The sequence below is a fragment of the Pongo abelii genome, chromosome 5, assembly GCF_028885655.2.
Source record: "Pongo abelii isolate AG06213 chromosome 5, NHGRI_mPonAbe1-v2.0_pri, whole genome shotgun sequence".
NCBI lineage: Eukaryota > Metazoa > Chordata > Mammalia > Primates > Hominidae > Pongo > Pongo abelii.
The window spans coordinates 151,764,846-151,791,747 of NC_071990.2; the positions used below are offsets into that span (position 1 = coordinate 151,764,846).

The 26,902-nt window shown below is 44.7% G+C and overlaps 1 protein-coding gene and 1 non-coding gene across 2 annotated transcripts in view; both read left to right on the forward strand.

The window, feature by feature from the left end:
* The first annotated feature begins 1,433 nt into the window (after nt 1-1,433).
* The window catches only part of PPP1R14C (protein phosphatase 1 regulatory inhibitor subunit 14C), a 116,996-nt gene continuing 91,527 nt past the window's right edge, over nt 1,434-26,902 (forward strand). The window contains exon 1 of the mRNA XM_024249204.3: nt 1,434-2,318. Coding sequence (XP_024104972.3) covers nt 2,013-2,318 — 306 coding nt within the window. The 5' untranslated portion in view covers nt 1,434-2,012. The remainder of the gene's footprint in view (nt 2,319-26,902) is intronic.
* On the forward strand, nt 23,282-23,384 carry LOC112134075 (small nucleolar RNA U13). The gene has a single exon (XR_002915658.1). It is a non-coding gene; the product is annotated as a small nucleolar RNA U13 (small nucleolar RNA).

The following is a 26,902-nucleotide window of genomic DNA, read 5'->3' on the forward strand; positions in this document are numbered from 1 at the left end:
CCCTTTGTAATTATGGCAGGAGTCCAGGGCCCCACACCAGCCACCCTATTTCAATCCCCACAGATCCTTCCCCTTCACATTGTGAGGCTTGACATGTCCCTGTGAAGAGCCGCAGGCGTGGAACACTTTGGGAAAATCCCTATTCAGGCTCTCACTGGAAAACCCCAGACTGAGGGAACAAAGGCGATGGATCCTAAGCCTGGGTAGAGCAGAGCTGGGCGCTGGTAGATCGCAGAGCCTGAAGCACCAGGAGAAACCTGCTGGTTACTTCCTTTTATTTTCTGTCTTTGTAGTGTCAGTCTAGAACCCCACACAGGATCTTCTCCATCATGGGAAAGTGTTACGAGGAAATTGACTTGGTATCTATTTTATCTCTGAGAAACTTCTTTGAGTAGCTGCCAGTAACCTTTAGGGCTCTTTTATTTAAAAACAACAACAACAACAACAAACAAAAAAAGTTCATGGCCAGGCGCGGTGGCTTACACCTGTAATCCCAGCACTTTGGGAGGCCCAGGCGGGCGGATCATGAGGTCAGGAGCTCGAGACCAGTGTGACCAACATGGTGAAACCCTGTCTCTACTAAAAATACAAAAATTAGCTTGGTGTGGTGGTGAAAGCCTGTAATCCCAGCTATTCAGGAGGGTGAGGCAGGAGAATCGCTTGAACCCCGAAGTCAGAGGTTGCAGTGAGCCGAGATCTCACCGCTGCACCCTAGCCTGGGCAACAGAGAGACTCCGTCTCAAAAAACAAAACAAAACCGTTACTAAAAGCCGCTTACTTGTATTCATTGGGACGTCTCTGTGGTTTCTATCAGTTCCTGAACAGGAATGTATTGTTGTGTACAAGAAGAATATGTTAGTGTTTCCCTAATTTTACACATGCAGTTTTCTGTTTACAACTTCCCTCCCCACCTTATTGTCCTAACCCTTCTGAGAAGCTCCTTCATGTGTAACTACTAGGCTGTGATGTTTTGCAGTAGAGTCAGGCAGTGCTGTTGCCCTCCTGGGTGGAAGGGGCTGTTTGGAATGGGATGGAGAGAAAGCTGGCAGTGCAGGGGACGCAACACTAGAAATGTGGAACCAGGACCCTGTCGCCGACCGTCTTAGAGAAATGTTTACTGTCTGGATGCCCCCAGCCGCCTTGCCTGAGCGCCGTCACGCTTTCTGCCCTTTGGATACGAAGATATCCGAATGCTGTGCCCATGATTAAGCAGATGCTTAGTAAGGAAAGAAAACATTGGTCTGGAAATAATTTCTCAAGCGCCGTGAGTGCCTTATTGCACAAACATCGCCTCTTCGATGTTTCTCACAATCCAGAGAGGAAGTGGCATCCATCGTGGCATGAATAGGAATGTGTGTTTGGAGCCGCGGGGCGGGGCGGGGCTGGGAGGGGAGGGGACACTACCCAGCCAACCGAGGAGACGGTGGGGCTAGGAAAACCTCCTGGGGGAGCCTGCGTCGCGGTCCTTTCCTGTGTCCCCTTCGCTGCGGGTCCTGCCCGGGGCCGCGCCAGGTGGAGGCCCCGAGAGGCGGCGCGTTTCCTGCGCTCCGGGACTGCGGGAGAAGCGCGAGTCCCTGTCTCCGAGACTAGAGGCCACGGACACCCGCGCAGGAGCATCCCCTGGCACACCGCCCCACGCCCGTCCTTCCGGAGTCTACACATCGGCGACCTCCGGTGTCTAGGCGCACACATTTCCCGCCCCGCGGAGACTCCCACGCCCCGGGCCCTCTCCGCCGCAGGCGCCAGATCCCGCCTCCGAGGGCTGGACCGAGAGGGTCCTCGGCGGCGTCTTTAAGGCTGCGGTCTCCGCCCCGCCGTCCTCCCCGCCCTCCTCCCTCCCGCCGCAGCTCCTCCCGCCCTCCCAGAGCAGCCGGGCGGCTGGGCGCGCGCGGCGCAGAGCAGGTGCCGGGGAGCTCTTCGCATGCGGCTGCCGGGCCCGAGGTGGTAGCGGCGCCGGGCGCGCTCCGCCCGCCCCTCCTCCGGGCCGCACTCAGGCTCGGGCGCGCGGGGACATGTCGGTGGCGACGGGCAGCAGCGAGGCGGCCGGCGGGGCCAGTGGCGGCGGCGCACGGGTTTTCTTCCAAAGCCCCCGGGGTGGCGCCGGTGGCAGCCCCGGCTCCAGCAGCGGCTCAGGCTCCTCCCGGGAGGACTCGGCGCCCGTGGCCACGGCGGCCGCTGCAGGGCAGGTTCAGCAGCAACAGCAGCGGCGACACCAGCAGGGAAAAGTGACAGTGAAATACGATCGTAAGGAGCTTCGGAAGCGGCTGGTGCTGGAGGAGTGGATCGTGGAGCAGCTGGGTCAGCTCTACGGCTGCGAGGTACCTGGGCGCGGAGCTGGGAGGGTCGGGGACCTCTCTAGCTCCTCTGTGCCCGCGCAGGAATTCTCCCGGGCTCCAGCTCCGGGGCGCGCACGTCCCTGACTCCCGGGGACCAAGTGCCAGGAGCGAGGCGCGGCGCCTTCTCTCCCCCGCGGTGCCCTCTGGCGTCGGGCTCAGCGGTTGGGACGCCCCTGTCTGGGTTCGGCTGCCGGTGCCCGGGGAGCTGCGGGCCCCCTTGGTGGCCGTGGGGAGGGTTGGGTCCTGCGGAGCACAGTGCTTTTCTCCGAGCTCCGGGCGCCTCTGGGCTCCAGCTGCAGCTGCGCAAAGCGGGGCTCGGAGGGGCTCACTCCAGCTGCTCCTCAGCAGCGGTTGGGGATACAGCAGCCAAAGAGAGCAGCGCTCACTGCTGGGATCCGGGCAGCCCTGATTTTTGTGGAAAACGAGCAGGGAAGGAAGGAAGCTGCCTCGTGGAAAGGAGAGGTTCTGGGGATCTCAGGGGCCCCCTTGGTTCTTGAAATTCCCCGTGAAAATCCTGAGATGGAACGCTTTCCCCTTTCCAGCCAGCCCCGACGGTGTCTCCATAATTCCTCCCTGCATTATCAGAGCTGCACACGTTGTCCTTTGTTGAAGCCGTAGTTTTTCTTCTCTAAGCTCAGTTACTCCCATTGATGGGCGCAGAATGAGCATCTGGGGCAACCTCGACGGGTGCCTTGGTGGAAGGGCGGGAGCCCTGCGGGGGGCCTGCGGGATCCCGGGATCTGCCAGCTTCAGGCTCCCAGCTCCCCTCTCCTCCACGACATCGTGACTTCCCACAGTCCAGGGACTAAGGTCATACACAAGTCTCAGGGATGTGTATACATTTGATTTAGGAGAAATATGTAGAATAAACTGCAGCAAAACGACTGAAGCCAAAATGATCTCTCATGAGCATCTTGAATAACAATAATTAATTCTAAATGAAGTGACCTCCTCTTAAGGGAGTGGAGTTTAGAAAGGGTGGAAGCATGAAGGGGTTAATAATTAAGAATGTGGCTTCTAAGCTAAAGCTAGGTTTGTGTTCATTCAACTATTGTGCTCTTCAACAGAGATGACAACCAGATGAACTCACAGGCTTTACCACTAATGTTGGGTATTCTGTATTTGACACATTTCATGGCCTGTTGTGAAGACACATTTTCTTAAACAACCTCATTGCACAAGGAAACAGCATACTCGTTACTGACTACTGATGAATGATTATAATATAATGAAGCTTCACTGTATGACAAATGGGGTTGTAAAAATGTGTTGTTTCTCCAGTCCAGCTCTTACAAAAAGCTAATTTAATTGCATGAATAAAAACTGGCAAACATAAGAAGTATTCATGAGATTTTTATAGGAAGTTGGTAAAACTCTGTAAAGAAACATTATTTGATATAGATGGGATTACTGTTGGATGAATGGATGTGCTTAGTCCTGCCTCTGTAGAATCCAGTTAATTTTCATTTATTTCATACTTTTTTTTTCTCCATTTGGGATTTGGAGAAGATTTGAATTAATAGAAAAAGCATTGTTGAAATTAACAATGCTCCAGCATGTTTCTTTTTGTGGGAGACTAATTAGGCGTAGATTGGGAAACTAGAAAGAGCTCTACCCACTGAGTAGGCTGATAAACAATATATTTAAAAAATTCTTCAGAATAATTAGAAAAAATGGAGGTTTGATAGTTTCCTGTGTGGAACATGTAGGTTAGGTATATATTTTAAAGGGTAAACATGAACTTGAATCTTTTCCTTGTATTGTACTTTTCTTCTTGGGTTTTAAATCTTCAACCCATAGCAAACAGCTAGACATTTGAAAGGGAGGTTTTTGTGGTGAAATAATACAAGATGCTGTGTATGCTGCCTCATGTCATTAACATGTGGCAAGTATTTTTCTTCAAGTTGTTTGTTCAGTCATTGTAGGCCGAAGGAATAGAAATAATTAGGTTGTTGGCAATTTGTAATCACTATGCTGGTGGTGTACCTCCATTTAATAATAAAGAAACGTGGGCAAATAAGTAGCCAGATAAAGGCTTGTCTCTTTGCATCTATTTCTCTGCTGATAGTGCTCTATTTTTAGCATTGGGTTCTCTTGTTGAGTAACCTTTCTTTGTTGATAGCTTCAAGTGTTTCAGCCTCTGGTTTGTGAATCAAGAATGACGTACCCTGGCTTACAGCTCCGAACCTCATGCGTATGAAGATTAGGAAATGTCCTTTTTATACTTAAAAATGGTAATTCTTTCAAATGTTTAGCCCATGAAAGTGACACAGCCAATTTCCCAGCCTTCAAACCTCAAACCTGCCAAAGGCTTGAGTTATCTGCTGAGTTGGGGTAGAATATGAACACATCTTTAATTTCAGAAGAACTTGACCCAGGCAGGTCAGGAGTCACATGACTTGACCTTTTCAGAATAGAAAATAATCTTTTGGAGCAGTGTAAAGCAATGTATTTAGAAAGAGGAAGAGGAAAGAAGAAATACACAGAACCACTTTCTGTCTGTGTTTTTTTCTGGAAGTGTGCAGTGACTAATCAGTTTTGTATGAGAATAATGTCATAGGGGAATTTATTACCTACCTACTAGGTGACTAGGTGCTCTTCTAGGTACTTTGGGCTAATTCATTTAGTCTTCATAACAACACTATAAAGAAGATGTTCTTTTTATCCTTGTTTAAATGTAAATAAAGAAGTGAAGACTCAGAGAGGATTAAAAGGCTGCTTCAAGCTCATGTAGCTGGTGGGTGGGTTGGGGTTGAGGATGAACCCAGTCTGGAATCTGAGTCCACTGTATAACCACGAGGCCTGTCTGTACCGTGCAAGAGAACAAATGTAGGTCTACAAGGCATGTGTTTAAATGTTTAAAACTTATGAGTTAAACTAACAACATTTGTATAAAATTTCTTCTATCCACTGATCTTGACAGCTACATCTTCATAATGACCTGGAAGGCTAGGTTTGCATTTTGAATTCAAAATGTTATTTCCCAGAGTCATGAGCTGAAATGCAGTTAGGAGACTGCCCTGGCCTGGGTTTCTTCCCTTTTGCTTCCCATCCTTGGTACAGTCCCACCTGGTAAAGGACACTGTGTCCACTTGCACGCCCAGTCTTGGTATGCACCTGCCACTCCTTGACCATGATGCCTCTGCACACACCAGTGGTGATGTCCCCCTAGGCCAGAACAGATCTGGGAGGAGCTTGTTCATGCCCTAGAAGCTACTTGGGATTTGAGAAGGGAATTCTGGGGACCTGGATCACTGACTAAAACCAGGTGGAGGGACACTGGTTCTGGATAGATGTGTCCACTTTGTCCTAGGAAGTCTTCAGGAAGACAGGTTATGGCAGGAGTGGGGCCCAGAGATGTGGTCCCCTCTTACCCAGTCTAAGGGCAGCATTGTAAAATACCATGTCAAATAGCCTTTTGAATACATAGATAAGTACTTTTATTGGATTCCAAAATGATTTGTTATGTGCTTATAGGTCTTTTCCATCTCATCTTCTCTTGGGAAGGCTTATACAGATAATTTTCAGCTAGGAATTTGATTATAATGTAACCGTTAGACTAAATCTACATCTACATCCACATTTAAGGATTTCTGTTTAAAGACCTTTTTTTTTTTTTTTTAATCTCTTCCAAACCCTGGTGGGTTTTTTTTTGTTTTGTTTTTGTTTTTTTGAGATGAAGTCTCTCTCTGTTGCCTAGGCTAGAGTGCAGTGGCGCAATCTCAGCTCACTGCAACCTCTGCCTCCTGGGTTCAAACAATTCTCCTGCTTCTGCCTCCCGAGTAGCTGGGGCTACAGATGCGTGCCACCATGCCCAGCTAATTTTTGTATTTTTAGTAGAGATAGGGTTTCACTATGTTGGCCAGGCTGGTCTTGAACTCCTGATCTCATGATCCGACTGCCTCAGCCTCCCAAAGTGCTGGGGTTACAGGCTTGAGCCACTGCGCCCAGCCAACTCTGGTGGTTTTTAAGAGCATTTGAAATCTGGCATAATATCTACTTTAACAAGTACTGCAAGATGACTTACTGGATAAGTCATATGAATATTTCCAAGTTTGCCCAGCATCAAGATAACATCTGTACTTCCAGTTTTGCAATTCAATTTGCTTTGGAAATAAAAACATGTTGCTAAGCTCAGATGATTGCAATGCCCGTAGCATCCTAGCCATAAACAGGCTTGTGTACCTCGGGTACTTGCTGTGTTGTTCTGTCACCTTAGTAGGTTTTTCCCTTTGCTTCCAGTGTCTGCTTTTTATAAAAGGGTTCCTGACTTACTATACCTTTCAGTCTTCCCTAACTCCCTGTTACCCCCATTTTATAAAAACTGTCTTCTGAGAGATGGTGGTGACACAGAAAGAAATACCATGTTGATTGCTGCCTGATAACATCTGGATATATAGATTGCTGCCTGACACATGGATACAGAGAAACAGAGAGTCATAGGGCACCACTTAATCTTACTGTATGCTAAGGAAAAATATTATAAAAGTAATCTGAAACATAACATCATTAGTGTTTAAATACAATGTTTTATTCCTCACTTTCTGAAAAATGATGATTTTATTTTTCTAAATTTGTTTCATAATGCATTTATGAGTTGTGACCTGCAATTTTAAAAATACTGCTTCTGAAAGGGAGAAGCCTAAACATGTGTAATAGAGTTAGCAGACACTGGCTGAGTACTTAGCATGTACTAGGTAAGGTTCATGTAATCTTGGCAACAACTCTGAGACCCCCATTTTGTGGAGGTGGAATCTGAGACACAGAGAAGTTAAGAAGTTGCCCCAGGACTCTCAGCTGGGATGTGACAGAACAAGGCTGTGGCCAGGGAGTCAGGCGCACCTTAATGAATGCCCTGTCCTGCCTCCTGAGACAGGACAGAGCCTGGCACCTATGTGAACCCCATGGTTTGCCTGTTCCCAGATGCTGCTGTTGTACCTTGTAAATGGACTGTGAGTGCATGTGGGGGACACCACTGTTAGCGGCTTAGTTCTTGTACCTGGATGAGGCCTCTCCTTTTACGTGCAGATCCTGGATTTCTGTAGACTTTTCCAGGTACAGTATCACATCAGCCAGCTTTGCTACTTTATTAGCGCTCAAGCTGGAAGGTAGGAACTGCTGCTTAGAACTCGTCTTGTGGATTGTTTGGTAAATCCCCATTTGTTCAGGTATTTGAGCACAGGCTTTTAAACAACAACAAAACCCCCCGAACTCCATAAACTCAACCTGTAAACTACTAAGGAATAAATTACACATGCAAAAAGTCAGTAGATAAAGCCAGGCATGGTGGCTCACGCCTGTAATCCCAGCACTGACGGATCGCTTGAGGCCAGGAGTTGGAGACCAGCCTGAGGAACATGATGAAACTCCGTCTCTACAAAAAATACAAAAATTAGCCAAAGATGGTGGCATGCGCCGGTGGTCCCAGCTCCTCAGGAGGCTGAGGTGGGGAGGATCACCTGAGCCCGGGGAGGTCGAGGCTGCAGTGAGCCAAGATCTCACCACTGTACTCCAGCCTGGGCAACAGCCTGCCTCAAATAAAAAGAAAAAAAAAAGTCAGTAGATAAAAGAATTCTAAATTGCCAAAGGAAGAAAAGAAAACTGCTTAACACATTCCCTTTGGAACAGTAGTTAGGGAAATGCAGGGTGGAATCAGTGGTTACAATGTGTGCTTTGAAGTGAGATGAACCTGAATTCACATGTGGCTCTGTCATTCAGTGGGTATATGTGATCAGGCAATTTCCTTCACCCCTCTGAGCCTCACTTTCTCCATATATATATATGTGTGTGTGTATATGCATATGTTTCAGACAGTCTTCCTCCTGTTGCCCAGGCTAGAGTGCAGTGGGGCTATCACGGCTCATTGCATCCTTGACCTCCCAGGCTCAAGTGATCCTCCCACCTAATTTTTTTTTTTTGTAGAGACAAGGTTTCACTATGTTGGCGAGGCTGGTCTCCAGCTCCTGGGCTTAAGTGATCTGTGAGCCTCACCCTTCCAAAGTGTTGGGATTACAGGCGTGAGCCACCGTGCCTGGCTACTTTCTCTATATGTTGAAGGAAATAATCCTGGTGCCTTTGCAGGGCTGTCAGGAGGACTGATTGTTGAGACACCAAGCACAGTACTTAGGACATAGCATGTCAGTGTTGTTATTGGAGCCACAAGCTGCCATTAACTGTTGGTTATTCTCTATGATGTGGAGACAGAGGAAAGGGGTGAAGAAAACAAGGTATTCACATCTATTTGGTGCAATAATTTGGAGAAGAGTATGGGGTTACTTTAGGGTCAGGGGTGTTGGTGTATGTTTGAACTTGAACATGGGCAAATATTCTCTAAACTATTCCTCCTGTTTCTAGAGCCTTCCTCATTCTCTATGTTTTGGTGGATTTTTACATATGTGCAGGGAAGTTAGACTGTAACAACTTGAAGGCAAGGAACTGTCTTAATTTTCATCATTTAAAAGTTCGTAGCGGGACACAATTCTTCAACCTTTAAGCATTTGCTTGAATGAATGAAAAAGGATCAATGTTCAGCAAATGTTTAAAAGTCACTGATGTTTTTGTATCTGAATTTAGTTGGTGGTATTCCTTTATCATAGACATGGCTGGGGAAAAAGTCAATCTGTGTTTTTGTTGCTACAGTCATATCACATTCTTGCATCCTTACAGCTTTATGTCAGTGCTGTTGGAAAATACACCTTTCTTCATTGACTTACTTGTTCCAAACAGGAACTGAAAGGTGGTAATGGTAGCCAATTGACTTTGAAGTTTAGGTTGACAGAATTCTTTTGCAAATGTGATCTTCCCTGAGTCCCGTCCACTGTCTTTTCCTTCGCTCCTAACGTGCCCCTGCTACACTAGTTCTGCCTGCTGTTCTCATCTCTGTGGGTACATGTGTGCTTTTGCTGTCTTCTGTTTGTCCTTTTCCTCCCAGCCTAAAACAACCTGGCAGCCCCTGGCCTCCCTTGCCTAGCCCACAGCTCTCTGTCAAGAAGTCTCTTTCTAGATGGAGGGAAGAATCAAATCTGAATTTTATTTTCCATGTGGCACATGCTTTGGCCACATGGTTTAGTTTGTAGTGCATGCTCTTGCTCTTGTTTCCTGCACTGGGCTAGTTCAAGCCTTCACCAGTCTTTCCAAGGCACCTCTTCTGTTCTCTGCCCTCCCAGTCTCCTCCTCTGCAAGCTAGACCAGCCACCCTCCAGGCACTTCATTCATGACACCCCTTTCTTGGCTGAGTTTTCAACCTCTCTGGCCCATTCATTTCAGCATATACACAAGTTGAAGTCTTTCTCTTCTGTTTAAACCACCACCATCCCTCACTACCACACAAATAGCTTCCCCTCCTCCGCCCTGTATTCCCCTGCCGCACATGCTGCCTTGTCCTTCTTCCCTTTCTGGGTTTTTCCTCTCTTGCCTGCTCTTCAATGATGACATTTCTCTGTCTTCGGGCCCTGGCTCTCTTTTCTGTTTCTTGTTTGTTTGTTTGTTTTGTTTTGTTTTCCTTCACTCCTGTGTGCTCTTTTTGGATGACAGGACTCTTCCTGTGGCTTTAGTTGCTGTCCATATGCGGACAACGTGTAACTCCGTATTTTTAGCCCTGATCTGTTTTCTGAGTGCCAGATGTATTCAGACAACTTTGAAATGGACAGTGCCACTTAGTACCCCAGAGAAACCTCATATTCAACTGGTCTGAAAATGAGTTTCTCATCTTCCTTAGGAAACCTGCTCCTCTTTCTCACTTCCCTCAGTGGGTGGCAGGCGCTGCTGTCCACAGTTGTCCCAGCCCAAGATTACGTGGCATGCTTATCTCTTGCCTCCTCCTTGCTGTCACAAAGTCTTGTTGATGCTCCTACAGCTCTGGAATATGAGTCCCCACTGGTCCCTGCCACTGCCTTAAGTTACTCCTTGTAACTTCTCACCTGTATAATAGCAATGGTCACTGTAGTCCAGTTTCTTTCAAATTACAGCAACCAATCTTTCTGCTACTGGACCCTCCACCACTGCGGCTATTGTTTCTACTACTTCTGGGACTAACCCAGCTCTCAGGTGACAGCCAGGATATTTATGCATCTTACCTCATACCATCAATCCTCGCAACAACTTTATGAAGGAAATGGGATTATCTTCATTTCTTCATTTTTTGGAGGAAGCAGCTGAGATCCAAGAAGTTGTCGCTTGTCCTTGTCCAAGTTCACACTGATTCCAAGGTCACTTAGCTGTGATGCTCCCATTGCTCCCAATAGCTCCATTTAAGAAGTGCTGATTGCAAACCTTGTCCTTCGTGGGTGCTAATTTAATCCTCGCAGTACTCTTCAAGGTAGGTGAAGAAACTGAAGTACAGAGAGCTTGAGCTGCAGGCCCCCGTCAGAGGCCACATGGCTGGCAGTTGGCAGGGTCTCTGGTTCCTGGGTTGGGCCTCCTGCTCTGTCCCTGCTCCAGCTCCCCACTGTGCTTCAGAGCCACCCCCATGTGCTGCAGCTGGTGTGTTTTCTAAAATCCAGGTGGGATCTTGTTCCCCACAGCCTTCAGGATAAAGCAGGAGCCCCTTAGCATGTGACCAGGGCTCAGGGGTTTCCCTGCCCCAGTCTCTGGACTTGTCTCTGGTCACCCCCAGCCCTACTGCTTCAGCTATCAGCTGAGTCCCTAAGGCAGCTCAGCAGGAGCCCCTCCGCCATAATCACCTCCACCCCCCTCCCCGCCCCCACTCCCTAGCTGTCTAGCTCGCACCTGTTCTTAGCCTGGCACTTGGCAGTGCCTTCCTGGGAGCTTCTCTGATCCATCTCCTACTGTCAGGCTGGCTCTGGGGCCTTTCCAGGGCCCCTCTTTCTGTAATCCTGTCTCCCACCCTCACTGCAGCCTCCTGAAGGCAGAATCTTGTAGCTTTGCAGCCCTGGTGACTCACACACCTGGCTGCACTTGGGTGTCTCTGCTATGGACTGAATGTTTGTGTCCCCCCAGATTCATAGGTTGAAACGCTAGTCCCCAGAGTGATGGTATTTGGAGGGAGGACTTTGGGGAGGTCATTAGTGTTAGATGAGGTCGTGAGGGTGGAGGCCCTGTGATGTGATTAATGCCCTTAAAAGGGGAGGAAGAGGCCAGAACTCGCTCTCGCTGCCATGCAAGGGCACAGCGTGAAAGCACAGCAAGAAGATGGAAGACGGCCACCTGTAGACCAGGAGGAGGATGCTGGCACCCTGATCTCAGACCTCCAGCCTCTAGAACTGTGAGACAGAAATGCTTGTTGTTGAGCCACTCAGTCCGTGCTATTTATTTGACTGTCAGTGAGTGACAGTGGCTGCATCTTCTGGTTTCATGATGTGCATTTCAGAAATGTGTTCCCAAAATTAAACATATGAATATAATTTGGCTCTGCCTGTATTGAAAACCTGCTCTTTCACTGTCAACTTGAAGTTATGGTTCTTTTTCCTGGTTATAAATTATAACTATGGAGTCCTTTGAACCTCTGAACTAGAAGGAAGTTGTGGCATAAGGCACAGATGTATGGGGTAATGAAAGTCTTCAAAGAAAGGGATCACAAGTTACTGCCATTCTCTGTAATTTTAAGTCTTCAGCATGTCCAAGAATTTTGTTTGCACAGGAATTGCTTATTTCTATGTGAGTAGAAATGCTTGTGCAAGGAAGTAGCAAGTGCTTTTCCATCTGTGGATAAGACTCAGAGCAACAGGCTCACGCAAGTCTTCATAGAACAAGAATGAAACCCTGGATTCCTGCCTCTGCTTAAAAGTTGGGGCCAATATATTCTCACTAGGTTTTTCTTAGTCAGCACTGGCATTTTGGAAATCTGTTCCACTGAGTAAAAGCTTAGAAAAAAGAGAAGACCAGAGCGTGGGTGGGTCTCTAAATCATCACTTTATGGTTGAGGAATAAAATGATTAAGAAACAGCTTCTTCATTTTGAAAGAATCCACGGGGAAACCTGTGGAAGGAGCTGTGGAGGGCTGGAATATTCATTCACTCACTCATTCATTCGTTTGTTCAACAGATAACATAGGGCAGGAAAGGGGTTATAAGAAGCTTCACCCTTTTAAACTGTGTAAGGGAAAAAGTAGGAAAAGTAAAGGAACAAACACCTCCCATTATGGCAGAAGAATGGAGGAGACCATATGATTGAAAGCTCTTTGGGGCAGGGACTCTGTCCTGTTCACAGTTGTGTTAGTATATTCAATACAGTTATTTAGTATATAGTGGCTGCACATTTCTTTACTCAAAGTCTGTGTTCAGGAAAGGATATGATAAATTCACTGACATTATATTGCAAATGACTAAAAACAATTTACTTATCTTTCATTTTAATAGGAAGTCAGATCTTAAGTAAGAGAAAGTAATCTCTTAAGGGCTGGGCTTCAGGAATGAATAAGCCAGGGCAGGATGTATGCTTTGTGGCTGTGGGAACCTTGCTGGCACCTATGAGATTAATTCCTGTCGACTGTTCCCAGTGTGAGGTAGTGGGAATGGCCCTTGCCTGTGAGCTCCATCCTAGTCGGGCCGCCTCTGACCAGCTAGATGAGCTTGGCAAGTCATTTTCACCAGCAGAGTTTATTTTCAGGTTTTCTTTCTTCATTTGAAAAAAATGAGGGAGGTCTGGGGCTTTCTAGCTCTAACCTTTAGATGTTCTATGCTAAAGCCAGGGCTGCACTGGCGAAAGTGAGATGTATCAGGGAAAGGGTGATATTGAAAGCAGGAGAAATAGAAGTGTCTTCCCCTTCAAGGCAACCCTGAGACAAGGATTAAACTAGTTCACCAAAGGGCCATCGAATTTGCAGAGCTAATTTCCTGTAGCTGAAGTGGGAGCGTATCCATCCTGCACTGGGCATGATGTCTTGTGTGAGTGGCTTGGGTAGGGACTAGAACGTAAGGATTAGATTAATAACTTTTTTTTTTTAAATCATCTTTTCCTCCTCTGAAACTCCTCCTTAACTATTGGCTTTCAAGTTAAGTTTGGAATCTGACAGCACAGACACTTAGAGCCACCATAGCTGCTTTTTCTTTGCATTTAATTGGGTTAACCTTTAAGAAATGGCATGTTTGACTTAAGATTTTTAGGCATATAACCTATAATATTGGCTTTGCGGGGTGCTTTTCTGTACTTATTATTTGTCCTTTATCTTGGTACCTCATAATTAACTAATGGTGGTATTTATTTTAACTTGAGGGAGGTTCGTTTTGAGATATGAAATGAGCATCTGAGAGGGAAAATCACAGCAGCTTTCAGGAGTAAAATTTAACAAGGTGAAATGTACAAATTAGCCTGAATAAGAGCATGACTAAATCTATACTAAGCAAATTACTTTCTATTGGGGAGTTTATTCCTGGAATGTCTCTTTATAGTTAGTTTTAGGACTAATAGGATGGGATAACAAGAAAAGCTTAAGATTTTTTATGGACAGTTCTGGCAGGAAGTGAAAAGCAGAACTTATTCTTTGTAATATTTGTTTATTTGGTATAATGATAGAATCATAAAGCACCATCAGATAATCCCGTTTGACCCACATAAATACTCTGTGATATAAGTAGCTACTCCATTTAAAAATGAGAAAACGGGGAGGCTCCAAGAGTCTTAGTAAGATGCTCAAGTTTAAACTGCCAGTAACAAGAGGAAGACTTGCTTCCTGGAAACTGTGAACATCAGTTGCACCGTTTCCCCCCAGATACCTTCCATGTATTCTAGCATGTTTGGCCAATACACTGAGCAAATCTTTTTTGTTTGATTTACTTGATACATTTTCAAATATGCTTTCATCTTAGTTGAACAGTTTACAGGATTCTGTTATTTCTCAAGTGAACCATTTACAGGAGTCAGCCATTTCTTAAGAAAAATGCAAATCCTGGCTGGGCGCGGTGGCTCACGCCTGTAATCCCAGCACTTTGGGAGGCTGAGGCGGGTGGATCACTTGAGGTCAGGAGTTTGAGACCAGCCTGAACAACATGGTAAAACCCCATCTCTATTTAAAATACAAAAATTAGCCAGGTGTGATGGTGGGCACCTGTAATCCCAGCTACTCGGGAGGCTGAGGCAAGAGAATCGCTTGAACCTGGGAGGCAGAGATCGTAGTGAGCCGAGATCGCGCCATTGCACTCCAGCCTGGGCGACAGAGTGAGACTCTGTCTCAAAAAAAAAAAAAAAAAAGAAAAATTCAAATCCATTATCTCTGAAGTAGACACCCCAGTGAGTGAGCTACTTCTTTCTTTCTTTGCCGGGTTTGCATGAGCCATTGATCATGGAGTCCTTGCACTCTTGGTCTATCTATTTAGATGGAATTGACTCCATGCTCAATCTCTTTTGAGGTTAAAAGTTAGAAACTCACTTTAAATAAGGCAAGGAATACAGAGTATATATTTTATCTTACATATTTGAAAGCAGCAGATATTATCATTGACGTGGTAGAAGTAAAGTAATGCTTTTTCTAAATACAATGTAAAAAACTATTAATAACTTGGTTTGCTTATGCTAAATGATGTTTTTACTCAAGTCCTTAGCTACTGCCGCCAATCATCTGTTAATATTTTTCTCTTATATTTGTATGTCAATAGTGCACACATTGGTAAAGCCATTTCATTCATTTCTGCTAATATTAATGGAATTAAATCTGTTTCAAGCCAGGTAGGTGAGGTGTTGAGTTTTCAGATTGGCAGAGATAGCTTTTCTGTTTGGTTCTTATGAGCTAATACTCTACATAACAATTCAAATTAGTCAACTGGTTTTTCTCATGTTTGTGTTGGGGTGTGGCAGCTCTCTGACAAGTCAAAAGAAAATGAGTAATTGATTTGGTGCTAAAACATGATTATGCTTGCTATAATGAAAGCACCCTAGAAATATTAAAACTAAAAAACAACACGTACTATCTCTGTTAGACAAGTGCCTTTTGTTATGTTAAGATATTCCATTTCTTCATCATGCAAGATGGTTCAGCATTTACTAATCTTATACCAGAAGCAGTTTACATGGAGAGATGTTTAGATAATGAAAACTTGTCTGTACTTAGGTAAATGGAAAGGTTGTCACCTGAACTAGCCAGAGACTCCAAAGCATTTAGCTGCCAGTCACGCCTTAAACCTTGGGAACATCCCATGTTAGACTTAGATTAAGAACCCTTTTGGGGGTTCAAAGAGGTGACGGGCTGCATTCAATGGTGAATGATCCCAAGGTTGAGTTAACTCATCACTCTGAAGAACAAAATGAGGAATTAGTTTACTTAGTTAACTACTGACACCTTACTATAAACTCTGAAGGAAGGCAAAGAATGAGATACAGATAATGTATAAAATATTTAGTAAAATGAAATTCTCATGTCAGCTGTTACAACCACAACTCCGAGGATGTGAGAGAGTGTGGTCTACACAGGAGGGGTGGAGTGGGTGTGGACCTCAGCCTTCTGCTCCAGGAATCCATGCTTGTGAATGTCTTCCTAACTCTAGCCCCACTTTACAAAATCAAAACAAACAGAAAAGCTCCTAAGTATGGCTTCTTACTGGTGGTGGGAAACAGTTTGTCTCATTATCTCATTTCAGAGATGCCTACTGATAACACTCACAGGTTCTTTTCACATCCTTTATGCCCTGATTGAGAGGATGTCTTAGTCCATTTTGTGTTGCTGTAGCAGAATACCTGAGACTGGGTGATTTATCAAGAAAGAGGCTTATTTGGCTCATGATTCTGGAGGCTGGGGAGTCCCAGAAGCATGGCACTGCATCCGTTTGGCTTCTGGGCTTCTAGGGAGAATCTCATGCCATGTCATAACATGATGGAAGGTCAAAGGGGAAGTGGACACAGGTGAAGGGTCAAAACAGACCCTGCCCTGGTGGGAACTAATCTGTCACCTCCAGAATGAATTCAGTCTCACAAGAGCAAGAACTCACTCACTGTAGTGAGAACTGCACCAAGACACCTAGGCCCAGAGGGCGGAGTCTCTGTGACCCAAGCTCTTCCCATTAAGTTCCACCTCTTAAAGTTTCCACCTCCCAACATTGCTGCACTGGGAATTAAGGTTCCAACATGCGTTTTGATGGGGACACTCAAACCATAGCAGAGACATTGCCTTCTAAGATAGACCCTCCCATCTTCCTGGGGTGGGGGAGCTGGCTTGGTCTGTCTAGAAGGATGAGCAGGCTGCCCACTACCTACCTTTATTAAGAGTGATTTCAGTCATCATCTTTGGCTAACTTTAATTTCCACTTTTAAACGATCTAATCCTTTCAGAGAAATTTTGAGGATTAATAAATATGAAAAACCATCCCCCCAAAAGCTCAGAATATTTATGAAAGTATTATTATCAACATCTACTATGCTTTTGCTATAGCTAATTCTGCCTTGTTAATCTATGTATTCAAATTAAAGGTTGTTCTTTGACCCAATGGGGGGCAGAGGCTTATGAGATTTTTTTTTATTATGGAATAATTTTGGTGGAGTTTCTACCTTGATTGCAAATCTGGTCACACACCAGGTTTTATGAATATAGAATAATCTAATCAACACTCCAGAATCTCTAATCAACACTCCAGAATGGAAAATCTTGTTGGGTTGCTTCAAGAGAATTACTTTCTGCGATGGGAGCGCTATCACATTTAAGTGATAATAGATAACATGTATTCTAGGTAAAACTCTTTTTTCATAGGATATCTTTTATATGTACCTAGAAAAGAGATTCGGATGATACATGAGAACTATTAGTAGTGCTTTTTAGTATCATTATGGGTAATTTATTTTGTTTATCTGTTTTGTGCAATGCACATGTATTTCTCTTAGAATAACTTCAAAGTTGTTTTTTAGAAGGGGTGGGCATGCGTATCCCACTGTTTTATTGTCGTGGGTAAGAAAGGGGCACAAGCCCTCTCCTGCCACGGGGCTTTACAATGTTTGGAATAGCTCAATTGGTGTTTTTTCCGTCTTCTCTTTTTGAGGAAGATGGGGTTTAAATTTTTAAAAAATTATAAATAAGGAAAAAAAAGCCAGTAAATGTGTTCATATTAGATTCTTTATATTTTCAGAGGAAGCAGCCATAACACTTTGGATAGAACACATAACACTTTGGAAGACTCCTTTGGTGTCTTCATTTTTGGGGGGCAGGAAAGACAGTCTCTGAGGATGAGGATGGTACCACCACCCACAGGACGGAAGGAAAGGTAAAAGGAAGATTGGATCACTCTTCAACTTCCTTCTGGAGCCCAGCCCTTTCCACCTGCTCAGGGGCTGACTTCTCCGGTATCATCAGCCATTCCTTTGTTTCAAGAGTCATAGACTGTATACTGAAGACCTGTGCAGTTCAGGATATGTAAATTATACCTCAGTAAAGTAATAGAACACAAATACACACAAAAGCCTTTCTCTCTTTTTCTTCCTCTCTTCAGCCAGATTTGACAGAGATTGTCTATATTCTTTGATCGCATTTTGTCAACTTCTGTGCCCCTCTTAGCCACTGCTGTGTGGCTTGTCCTTCTTTTCCACCCAGAAGGCTCATGACCTCCATGTTGCTAAATTCCAAGTGCCCATTCCAGTTTTTGTCTTGTGTGCTCTCGGCTTTCTAAGCCAGTCTATCAATTATCCATCCATCAGCCATCCCAGCATCCATCCATCCTTCTATCAGCCAGTGTGCTGTCCTTCTGTCCCTCCTTCCAATATCCACCCACTAGTTCCTTCATCTGTCTCTGCCAGGCATTCTTTTTTTTTTTAAACAAATAAGCTTTATGTTTTAGATGGTTTTAGATTTACAGAAAAATTGTGAAGACAGAACACTGTTGCCATATACTCTGCAACAGGTTTTACCTGTTAGCAACATATGTTAGAATTATACATTTGTCACAATGAATGAACCAATATTGATACATTATTATTCTCTAAAGTCCATACTTTGTTCAGATTCTTTAGTTTTTGCCTAGAGTCCTTTTTCTGTTCCAGGATCCCATCCGGGACACCACATTGCATTTACCTGGCATGTCTCCTTAGACTCCCTTGGCTATGCCAGTTTCTCAGCCTTCCTTTGTTTTTGATGACCTTGACAGTATTGTGGAGTACTTTTTAGGTATTTTGTAGAATGTTCCTCACATGGCATTTGTCGGATGTTTTTCTCATGATTAGACTGCGTTTATGGGTTTGAGGGAGGAAGACCCAAACGGTAAAGAAACACTTTTATCACATTCTGTGAAGGTACATCCTGTAATCTTGGCTTGTTACTGTTGATATTCACCTTGAGCACCTGGCTGAGATAGTGTCTGTCAGGCTTCTCCACTGTACAGCTACTCCCTCCCTTTCCACACTGTATTCTTTGGAAGAAAATCACTATGTGTAGCTCATTCTTTTTTTTTTTGAGACGGAGTCTCGCTCTGTCGCCCAGGCTGGAGTGCAGTAGCGCGATCTTGGCTCACTGCAAGCTCCGCCTCCCGGGTTCACGCCATTCTCCTGCCTCAGCCTCCCAAGTAGCTGGGACTACAGGTGCCCGCCACCACGCCCAGCTAATTTTTTTTTTTTGTATTTTTTAGTAGAGACGGGTTTTCACCGCGTTAGCGAGGATGGTCTCGATCCCCTGACCTCATGATCCACCTGCCTCAGCCTCCCAAAGTGCTGGGATTACAGGCGGGAGCCACCGTGCCCAGTAGCTCATTCTTAAGTAATGGGAAGTTATGTTCTGCCTCATTGTGTAGCCACATAATTTATACGGAATTCTTTTGCATGGGAGATTTATCTCTTCTTCCTCATTTGTTTATTTAGTCTGCTTTATTTATGTCAGTATGGATCATGTATATTTATTGTTTGTTTTGGATTATAATTCAATATTACTTTATTTCGTGGCCCATATTATTCCAGCTTTGGCTATTGGGAGCTGTTTTGATTGGTTCCTGTGTTCCTTTGACATACCCTCATGATCGTGTGTGTGTATGTATTTAACACTTCTTTACTTTCTAGCACTACAAAATACTCTAGTCTCATCTTGTATGTTTCCTGCCCCAGATTCAGAGTCAGCCATTACTCCAAGGAGCCCTGATTCCTTTTATTAGAGAATGGTATTAGAAACAAAGATATGGCCGAGTGTGGTGGCTCATGCCTGTAATCCCAGCACTTTGGGAGGCCAAGGAGGGCAGATCACCTGAGGTCAGGAGTTCGAGATCAGCCTGGCCAACATGGCGAAACCCCGTCTCTACTAAAAATACAAAAATTAGCCAGATGTGGTGGCATGCTCCTGTAATCCCAGCTACTCAGGAGGCTGAGACAGGAGAATCACTTGAACCCAGGAGGCAGAGGCTGCAGTGAGCCGAGATCATGCCATTGCACTCCAGCCTGGGTGACAGAGCAAGACTGTCTCAAAAAAAAAAAAAAAAAAAAAAGAAAAAGAAAAAAGAAAAGAAAAGAAACCAAGATAAGAGATGCCAAGCGTACTTGTTGCTACTGAAATGTCATTGTTTCTAAGATCTCTCACATGACAGCAAGAAAATATATGTGTGTATTCTAATTTGCATATACATAGCTACAAATATTTCCATATGTAACCATCAGCATCTATACCAAGCTAAACATCAGCTCATTTGATGTCTTTGATTCTAATATATTACCACATGGGTCGTGCTAGCCCCCTTTCTTTGCCTGTCTTTAAACTCCTACTCCAACAGAGATAAACTTGTGGTTCCCACCACCCGTATCCATTCCCTTAATTGTTCAGTTGTAGTATACATGTACAGCAATATCAGAATTGTTAACTCAATCCCTATGGGAAACAACTTTATCAGCTAGAAGATGGTGCTTACATGCACTCCTTTTACATTTGATTTTAACAGACTCTACTTATTTCTAGTTACTTAGGTCAGTACCCTTTCCCCTATCCCCTTCAGTGAGGTTGTTGCATACATTTGTAATATAGATAGATTGTTTTGTCACATTCTGCATTCCATCCTGGGATCCCCCAATCTCCTAAATGACTTTTTAAATTTGCGTACATTGTACATTAAGATTCATTCTTCATGCAGTCAGTCCTATGGACTTTAACAAATGCAGAGTGTCATATATCCACCCTTACAGCATCATACAGAACAGTTGCACCCCCTAAAATATCTCCTGTGCTTTACCCATTTACCCCCCTCCATTTCTTTTCTTTTGTTTTTTCTTTTTTTTTTTTTTTGAGACGGAGTCTTGGTTTGTCACCCAGGCTGGGTGCAGTGGTGCGATCTGAGCTCACTGCAACCTCTGCCTCCTGGGTTCAAGCGATTCTCCTGCCTCAGCCTCCCGAGTAGCTGGGACTACAGGCATGCGCCTCAACATCCAGTTAATTTTTGTATTTTTAGTAGAGACGGGGTTTTGCCATGTTGGCCAGGCTGATCTCGAACTCCTGACCTCAGGTGATCTGCCCACCTGGGCCTCCCAAAGTGCTGGGATTATAGGCGTGAGCCACCGTGCCAGGCCAACCTCTGCCATTTCTTCCTGAACCACTGATCTCTTTCCTATTGCTATCGTTTTGCCTTTTCCAGTATATCATATAATTGAAATCATATAGTATACAGCATTTTCAGACCAACTTCTTTCACTACACAATATACATTTAAGATTCATCCATTTTTTTTTTGTGACTTGATAGCTCAATTCTTTTTATGGCTGAATAAGATGCCATTGTATAAATGTACCACAGTTTATCCACTTGGCTCTTGAAGGACATCTTGGTTGCTTCAGTTTTTGATGATTATGAGAAAGCCTGGTATAAACACTTGTGGGTGGACTTTTGTTTGGATATAAGTTTGAAATTAGTGAGGTCAAAATACCACACGTACTTTTAGGTGCTAGGGACACAGGTGCTTAGGATACAACAGCGAAAGAGTCCCTGTGCTCTTAAAAACAAACGCAAATAAATAAATCGGAATGGCTTCAGCTCAGGAGTAGTGCTAGGAAAAAAATAAAGCTAATACGATAATGAGTGAGAGACTGTGGCCAGGTTACTGGAGCCAGGAATGGCTTCTTTGAGGAGTTCATTGCATTTGTATCTCGGCCTGCATGATGAGAGATGGCACCAGCAGTGTGCAAAGCCCTGGGGGGACATACCAGGCTCAGTTAATGCAAACACCCTCTGGCAGGATGAATCTTGGCATGGCCAAGGGACTAAGAACAGAAAGTACTGTGAGGTAAAGACATGAATGAGAGTATTTTCTTAAAAACTTTTTATTGTAGGCTGGGTGCGGTGGCTCATGCCTGTAATCCGAGCACTTTGGGAGGCCGAGGTGGGTGGATCACGAGGTCAGGAGATCGAGACCATCCTGGCTAACATGGTGAAACCCCGTCTCTACTAAAAGTACAAAAAATTAGCCAGGCATGGTGGTTGGTGCCTATAGTCCCAGCTACTTGGGAGGCTGAGGCAGGAGAATGGCGTGAACCCGGGAGGCGGAGCTTGCAGTGAGCCGAGATTGTGCCACTACACTCCATCCTGGGCGACAGAGTGAGACTCCGTCTCAAAAAAACAAACAAACAAACAAACAAAAAAACTTTTTATTGTAGTATAACATACAAAGTACACAAAACCCAAGTGTCAGTGCACAGTTGATGAATTTTGTCAAATTGAACCCACCCGCCTTCCAGATCAGGAAATGGAATAGTGCCAGCACTGCAGGGGTCCCTTGTGTGTGCTCATCCCATTGTCAGCCCCCTGCCCTCCCTCCAAGGTCATCTGATTAATTTTGCCTTCTTAAAAGCTTTTATGTCTGTTTTTTGTTGTTGTTGTTGTTCAACATTAGATGTGTGAGATACATCCACATTGTTGCATGTCATTTGAGGTTTGATCATTTCAGTTGCCACATAGTACTCCATGTGTGAATACACCACAGTTGCTTTTTATTGATTCTACTTTTTTTTTTTTTTTTGAGACGGAGTCTCGCTGTCGCCCAGGCTAGAGTGCAGTGGCGCGATCTCGGCTCACTGCAGGCTCCGCCCCCTGGGGTTCACGCCATTCTCCTGCCTCAGCCTCCCAAGTAGCTGGGACTATAGGCACCCGCCACCTCGCCCGGCTAATTTTTTGTATTTTTAGTAGAGATGGGGTTTCACCATCTTAGCCAGGATGGTCTCGATCTCCTGACCTCGTGATCTGCCTGCCTCGGCCTCCCAAAGTGCTGTGATTACAGGCGTGAGCCACCGCGCCCGGCCTATTAATTCTACTTTTGATGGACATTTGGGAGGCTTTCAGTTTTGAGCTATTCTGAATTGAGCTTCCGAGAATATTATTGCATATGTCTTTTGGTGAACCTATGTCTGCATTTCCGTTGGCTTACATACAGAGTGGCAAACTTGCTGGCTTATAGAGTAGTATATATTCAACATTGCTAGGTACTGTCAGATGATTTCTTAAGTAATTGCACCAATCTACATACCCACTGCACTATATGAAAGTTCTGATTGTTTCCCATCCTCACCTACACTTGCTATTTTCTGACTTTTTCATTTAGCCATCTGTTATGTAATATAGTGGTGTTGCATTATGGTTCGAATTTACATTTACCTGATGACTAGTCAAGTCTAGCCCCTTTTCATGTGTTTACTGGCCTTTGGATATCCTCTTTGTGAAGTGCTTGTTCAATTCTTTTGCCCATTTCAAAGAGAAAAAAAACAACTTTGGGTTTGGGTTGTCTTTTATATATCCTGGACATTGATCTCTTACATTCTAAATATGAGTCCTTTGTCAGAAATATATGTCCCACTTGGTAAACTGCCTTTTTCCCTCTCTGAATGGTGACTTTTGAGGCACAGAAGTTCTTAATCTTAATATTTTCCAATTTGTCAGCTTTTTCCTTTATATTTGGTACATTTTCAACCTATTTAAGAAATCTTTGTCTGCTACAAGGTCATGAAAATGTTTTTCTATGTTACCTTTTTGATGCTTCATTATTTTACCTTTAATATATAGATCTGTAATCCATCTGAAATTCATTTTTATGTGTGGTATAATGTAGAGATTACGATTCATGATCCTTTTGTAGTTCATAGCATGATGATTGAGTGTTCACACGCATGTGTGAAATGTGCCAGCCTTGAACCTTGTTACAACATTGGCATGTGACCCATCAGACCTGAATTCGGAATACCCAGTTGACCCAGCACCATTCATTTAAAGATCATCTTCCCTCACTGCACTGTGGTTACAAATAAGGGGATACCGTAGATTGAATGTTTATATCCCCCTAAAATTTATATGTTGGAATCCTAAGCCCCAGTATTATACTATTGGGAGAGGGGCCTTTCGGAGGTGATTATGTCCTGAGGGTGGAGCACTCATGAATGGGATTAGTGCCCTTATAAAAGACACAAGAGAGCTCTCTTTCTCTGCACTCCATCATGGGAGAACACATTGAGAAGTTAGCCATCTGCAAACCAGGAAGCTGGCTCTCACTAGACATAGGATCTGTGGTACCTTGATCTTGAACTTCCCAGCTTCCAGAATGGTGAGAAATATATTTCTGCCATTTAAACCACCAGTCTGTGGTAGTCTGTTAAAGCAGCCCAAACTGACTAAGACAGGAGACCTTGTATGTTTGGCCCTATATAGATTCTAGTGAGTATGTTCTAATATTAGGTAGAGCCTTTCTGTCTTGCTCACTATACTCCATCTGCATTTCCTGGAAATGGCCCCTGTGCTGTAAATATTCAATAAATATCAGCTGGTTGGTGGACAGGTCTGAACTTGCCTTAGGCAAGGGTTTTAAAATATCTGGGCTCCCAGTCCAAGAAAAGATACTCAGATTTTGTGTTACAGAAGACTTGACTTGCCTAGTTAATTACATTTCTTCTCTAGGCTCAAATATGTTTCTGGACCAGTTCTGCTGGCTAAAGTCCTTGGGGAAGGCTGGTTGACCTCAGATTGTCCAGTTGGCAGTAATGAATCTATTTAACCATCCAGCCAGTCACGCAATAAATATCTTTTATGGGCCTACTATGTGGCAGGCATAAAGTAGAACTAAAATAATAGGATTATTTCTGGAGTTTCTATTTTTAATTTTAGAACATTTGTTGTTTCTTTCTTTACAAGTTAAACACTCAGTGCAAGGAGGGTAATTTTGAGAATTTTCCTCTATTTTTGGGGTAGCTTTATTGTTCTATTATAGTTATTTAAAATTTTTGTGTGTGACAGCCTAGATAAACAGGCAACAGGCCTAAGAATTAGAGCTTTTATGTTGCTATCAGACTATTTTAAAACAAACAAAACCCTACAAAGAAAAAGAGATGAAAATAAATGTGAAGTGCAGTATTTCACATAGTGAATTCAGCGAGAAGTTAAGTACTTTTCTCATTTTCAAAATTTAGTGTCAGACCAAAGACCAAGTTTAGAAAAATAGAGGAATGCATTTTCAGGAGGTCGGTGTGGACTCTGGATGTGCCAGTCAGTGCCAGTACACCAGATCGCATTGTGAGTGGGCCACGTGCCATATACCATGTGTCACATGCCGCATACCGCTGTTCTTCTTCTTCTTTTTTTTTTTTTTTTTGAGACGGAGTCTGAGTCTCACTCTGTTGTCCAGGCTGGAGTGCAGTGGCACTATCTCGGCTCACTGCAAGCTCCGCCTCCCAGGTTCACGCCATTCTCCTGCCTCAGCCTCCCGAGTAGCTGGAATTACAGGTGCCCGCTACCACACCCGGCTAATTTTTTGTATTTTTAGTAGAGATGGGGTTTCACCGTGTTAGCCAGGATGGTCTCGATCTCCTGAACTAGTGATCCACCTGCTTCAGCCTCCTAAAGTGCTGGGATTACAGGCCTGAGCCACCGCGCCCAGCCAAATGCTGCTCTTCTTGGTAACAGCCCTCTGGGGAACAAAAGAGCCCTAGAGACTTCTCCCATGGTGCCATCTTGCTTTGTGACACCAGGGTCTGGGGTTATGTCCCGGGGTCTCTTTGTTCCTCCTTTCCTCTGGGGATGTGAACAAAGAGGGGCAGGGAACGAGCAGATCCCCAAACTGGGGCCAGCTCCAGGTGGTAGCTGTTGGAAAATGGGGCTGCCTCCGCCAGCACTTATTGTCCACCACTGCCCATGTCTGGTGGCTGCAGTTTGAGCTGCTCTGAAGCCTTTTGAGGCCACTGGGAGAGGCAGCCTCGTAGCTGGCGCGCCTCAGGAGGAGGAAGCAGATTGCTAAGGGAACACGGCGGCTGGTGCTTGTGAGTGTTACTTCCGTGATGGGACTGTGATTCCCTTTCTTATTTAGTTAATATCATGTCCGATTTCATTTTCAGCTTGTCTCAGGTGAATATTTCATATATTTAGTGAAACCTCACCAACCTTGAAGTCATGAATTTTTTAACTCCAGTCATTTGGAACTGAGTGAAGGAACCTAAAGGAAAGCAGAAAGAGGCCAGGCGCGGTGGCTCGCGTCTGTAATCCTAGCACTTTGGGAGGCCGAGGCGGGCGAATCCCTTGAGGTCAGAAGTTCAAAAACAGCCTGGCCAACATGGTGAAACCTCATCTCTACTAAAAATACAAACATTAGGCTGGGCGCGGTGGCTCACGTCTGTAATCCTAGCACTTTGGGAGGCCGAGGCGGGTGAATCCCTTGAGGTCAGAAGTTCAAAAACAGCCTGGCCAACATGGTGAAACCTCATCTCTACTAAAAATACAAACATTAGGCCGGGCGCAGTGGCTCACGCCTGTAATCCCAGCACTTTGGGAAGCCCAGCACTTGAGGTCAGGAGTTTGAGACCAGCCTGGCCAACATTGCAAACCCCGTCTCTACTAAAAATACAAAAAAATTAGCTGGGCATGGTGGCACACACCTGTAATCCCAGCTACTCAGGAGGCTGAGGCAGGAGAATCGCTTGAACCCAGGAAGCAGAGGTTGAGGTGAGCCGAGATCACGCCACTGCACTCTAGCCTGGGTGATAGAGCAAGACTCCATCTCGAATTAAAAAAAAAAAAAAAAAAAAAAAAGCAGAAAGAGTAGCTTTGAGACCCTAAAGAGATATGATATTTTGGGGTATTCTGGGGTATGTTCTTGATTTATTACAGAGGTCCTTGGGCTTCCATGTAGAGCTTCTGTGCTCTTACTTTAGCCACATTTCTAACAAGTTTGGTTTTCTGCTTTTTTAGTTCACTAGATTTAGAAGCAACAAACTAGGCTGCTAGGTATACGTTCTGGGAGAACATCTAGAAGTGACAGCTGACAGCCTGACAGTAAGGGAGGAGACAGCATCTATAAAAAGCTCGGAAGACCAGAGCCGTCTTATACACTGTATAAGGCAGAGATCTCTGAGCCTGTTGCAGCCTGGAGCGTGTCCCGAGAGGCAGTGTGGCAGGATGCCTGGCCACAGGAGTGACCTGAGCCATTCAGACCCCAAAGGCAGGCACACGAGGAATCCCTTAGAGAGATTTGAAGAAAAAGAGTTGAATACTAGTTATCTGAAATAATTTACACATATAGAACCCTTGTTTTCCTTGGGATACTAAACACATAAAATAACTCCCCCTTTCTCTCCATGTCTCCCTTCTCCCCTTCTCTCCTCCCCTCTTTCTCTCCTTCTCTCCTCCCCTATTTTTCTCCTTCTCTCCTCTCCTTTCTCCCCTTCTCTCCTCCCCTTTCTCTCCTTCTCTCCTCCCCTTTCTCTCC